Raw genomic sequence first — 1,993 nt, 5'->3', positions numbered from 1 at the left:
TTCATGGTAAACGTCGAAAATCTCAAGCTGATCTGCTAATATAGTTATTCAACGAAATGGAAAAGACTTTCATTACGTTTTTTCATTAAAAATGAAGAAAATTTCTCATTGTCTTGAATGAAATGATTCGGAAACCCCGGAAATTAGAAATTTTCCATACAAATTTTCAAACCTGAAATTCATTTCTAATTTCTGAGGTTTTCTTATTCTCGGGTTTCTAATTTGCGGGGGCGCACTGTAGCTACATTGACTGTGATATAGCCATCCTTTGAGTTGGTGATTGTTCTGACCTATTATTTGTATGTAATGGAAACTAGTTTAGTCTAGTCAATGTTCAGTCCAAAATCACTTCAACCATAACTGTTTACCCTTATTGTATGAACACAAAAGATCAGGTGTTTCATGATGACTCTTGGAGTCATTTTCCTGCAAAACTGATTATTCAGCCAGCTTTTGGCGGTGTAAATAAATAAATAAATACATTTTTCGACGTTTTGGATGCATCAGACAAGATTGTGATAGCTCTAGATCGAATTCTCGTCAAAAATTAGGCGGATATAGATCCATAACAGGCCATTGTAAGTGTGTTTCCTATGTCAGAAATGTGATTTTGTATGAACCTTTCAATCGTTCGATTTTTTCGAAAGAAATGTCTGTTTCGGATCTCCAGAGGCAGACCCTGAGAAAATATTTTGGCTTTCAGAGTTTTTGCCCAAACCCTACTTCCATGCAAAGTTTCAGCCAATTCTGAAAACCCTTTGTGAATTTTGGCTGATTTCATGTGGAATGGTCGTGGTGAGCACTGAGCAGTGTTATTATATCTTAACGTTGATTTTGAAAACATTAAATTCACTTTCAGGTAGTTGATGAACTTTGCACATTGGGTGTTTCGTTCAGTTCTCCAAATAGCAAAGGCGACTCACCACTTTGGTCGGCGCTTGAATCTGAACAGGATGAGATAGCTTCTGTTTTGGTCAGACATGGAGTTGACATCGATTGCTGGAGCTCAACTGGTCCCGAAGGCTGTTTACAGACTCTTTTACATCGTGCAATCGATGAGAACCGTGAATCAGCAGCAATGTTTCTTATTCGAAGCCGCTGTGACTTGGATTCACCAAGACAAACAGGCCTTAATGGGGAAGGTGATAATAAAATTCTGGACAAAGCATCTCCTTTACACTTATGTTGTCAATGGGGCCTAGTCCAAGTTTTAAAAACACTGATTGATCATGGTGCGAACGTGAATGCAGTTGATTCATTGAATAGAACTCCTTTACATACTGCTATCGAGAACCAACACGAAGAAATTATCATGATTTTATTGTGTCATCCAAGTATTAACTTGAAAATACGAGACAAGGCAGGAAATACATGCTTTGCCGCAGCATTGACATTTCGAAATCATAAAGCAGCACAAGCCATCCTCGAACGTTTACCGACTGCGGCTGAACAAATGGATCAGCGGGGACGAAATTTTCTGCACGTTGCTATCATGAAAGACGATTTAGAAAGCGTACTATTCCTATTGTCGATTCAAGTGGACGTAAACTCTCGAGTACATGACGTAAATCAAACAGGTGCCTAGAAAATTTTCAATTAGCATTTATCCAGTCAAAAGAAGAAAAACAAAGACTTAAAACTTACTAATAAAGGTCCCTCGTTTTCAACAATTTTTGTTGAAATTCCGGTTTGGTTAGTCAATTGGGGTCAAATAATTGGGGAGGACGCGACTATGCGACTATTCGACGCAATTTTGCTAAATGAAAACGATTGTGTCATGCAATCCGACTCATTATATTTGGTTAAATACAATTTCGTCTGGAAAAATGACAAAATCGTCTAAATTGAAAACAATTTCGTCTAGTGAAAAATTGTTTTTTTTTTCAAGTTCGTCTAAATTTTCCCCGAAAATATGACAAATTGATTTAAAATTCTGACAATTTTTTTTCGTGACAAAATCGTTATGAAAATCAACAAGATCATCTGAATTCAC

The 1,993-nt window shown here is 37.0% G+C and overlaps 1 protein-coding gene across 1 annotated transcript; it reads left to right on the top strand.

Annotated features, from left to right (window-relative positions):
• The first annotated feature begins 771 nt into the window (after positions 1–771).
• LOC129572909 (rabankyrin-5-like) lies at positions 772–1,637 on the top strand. The gene is made up of 2 exons (XM_055453024.1): positions 772–795; positions 860–1,637. The coding sequence occupies exons 1-2, from the start codon at positions 787–789 to the stop codon at positions 1,583–1,585; spliced, it is 735 nt and encodes a 244-aa protein (XP_055308999.1). The 5' UTR covers positions 772–786; the 3' UTR covers positions 1,586–1,637.
• Positions 1,638–1,993: the final 356 nt, after the last annotated feature.

The sequence above is a fragment of the Sitodiplosis mosellana genome, unplaced genomic scaffold (genome assembly GCF_009176505.1).
Source record: "Sitodiplosis mosellana isolate CC-2019 unplaced genomic scaffold, AAFC_SMos_1.0 Smas_scaffold_5715, whole genome shotgun sequence".
Taxonomy (NCBI): domain Eukaryota; kingdom Metazoa; phylum Arthropoda; class Insecta; order Diptera; family Cecidomyiidae; genus Sitodiplosis; species Sitodiplosis mosellana.
Note: the sequence above shows the minus strand (reverse complement) of the source record. Positions and strands in the feature narration are given on the sequence as shown.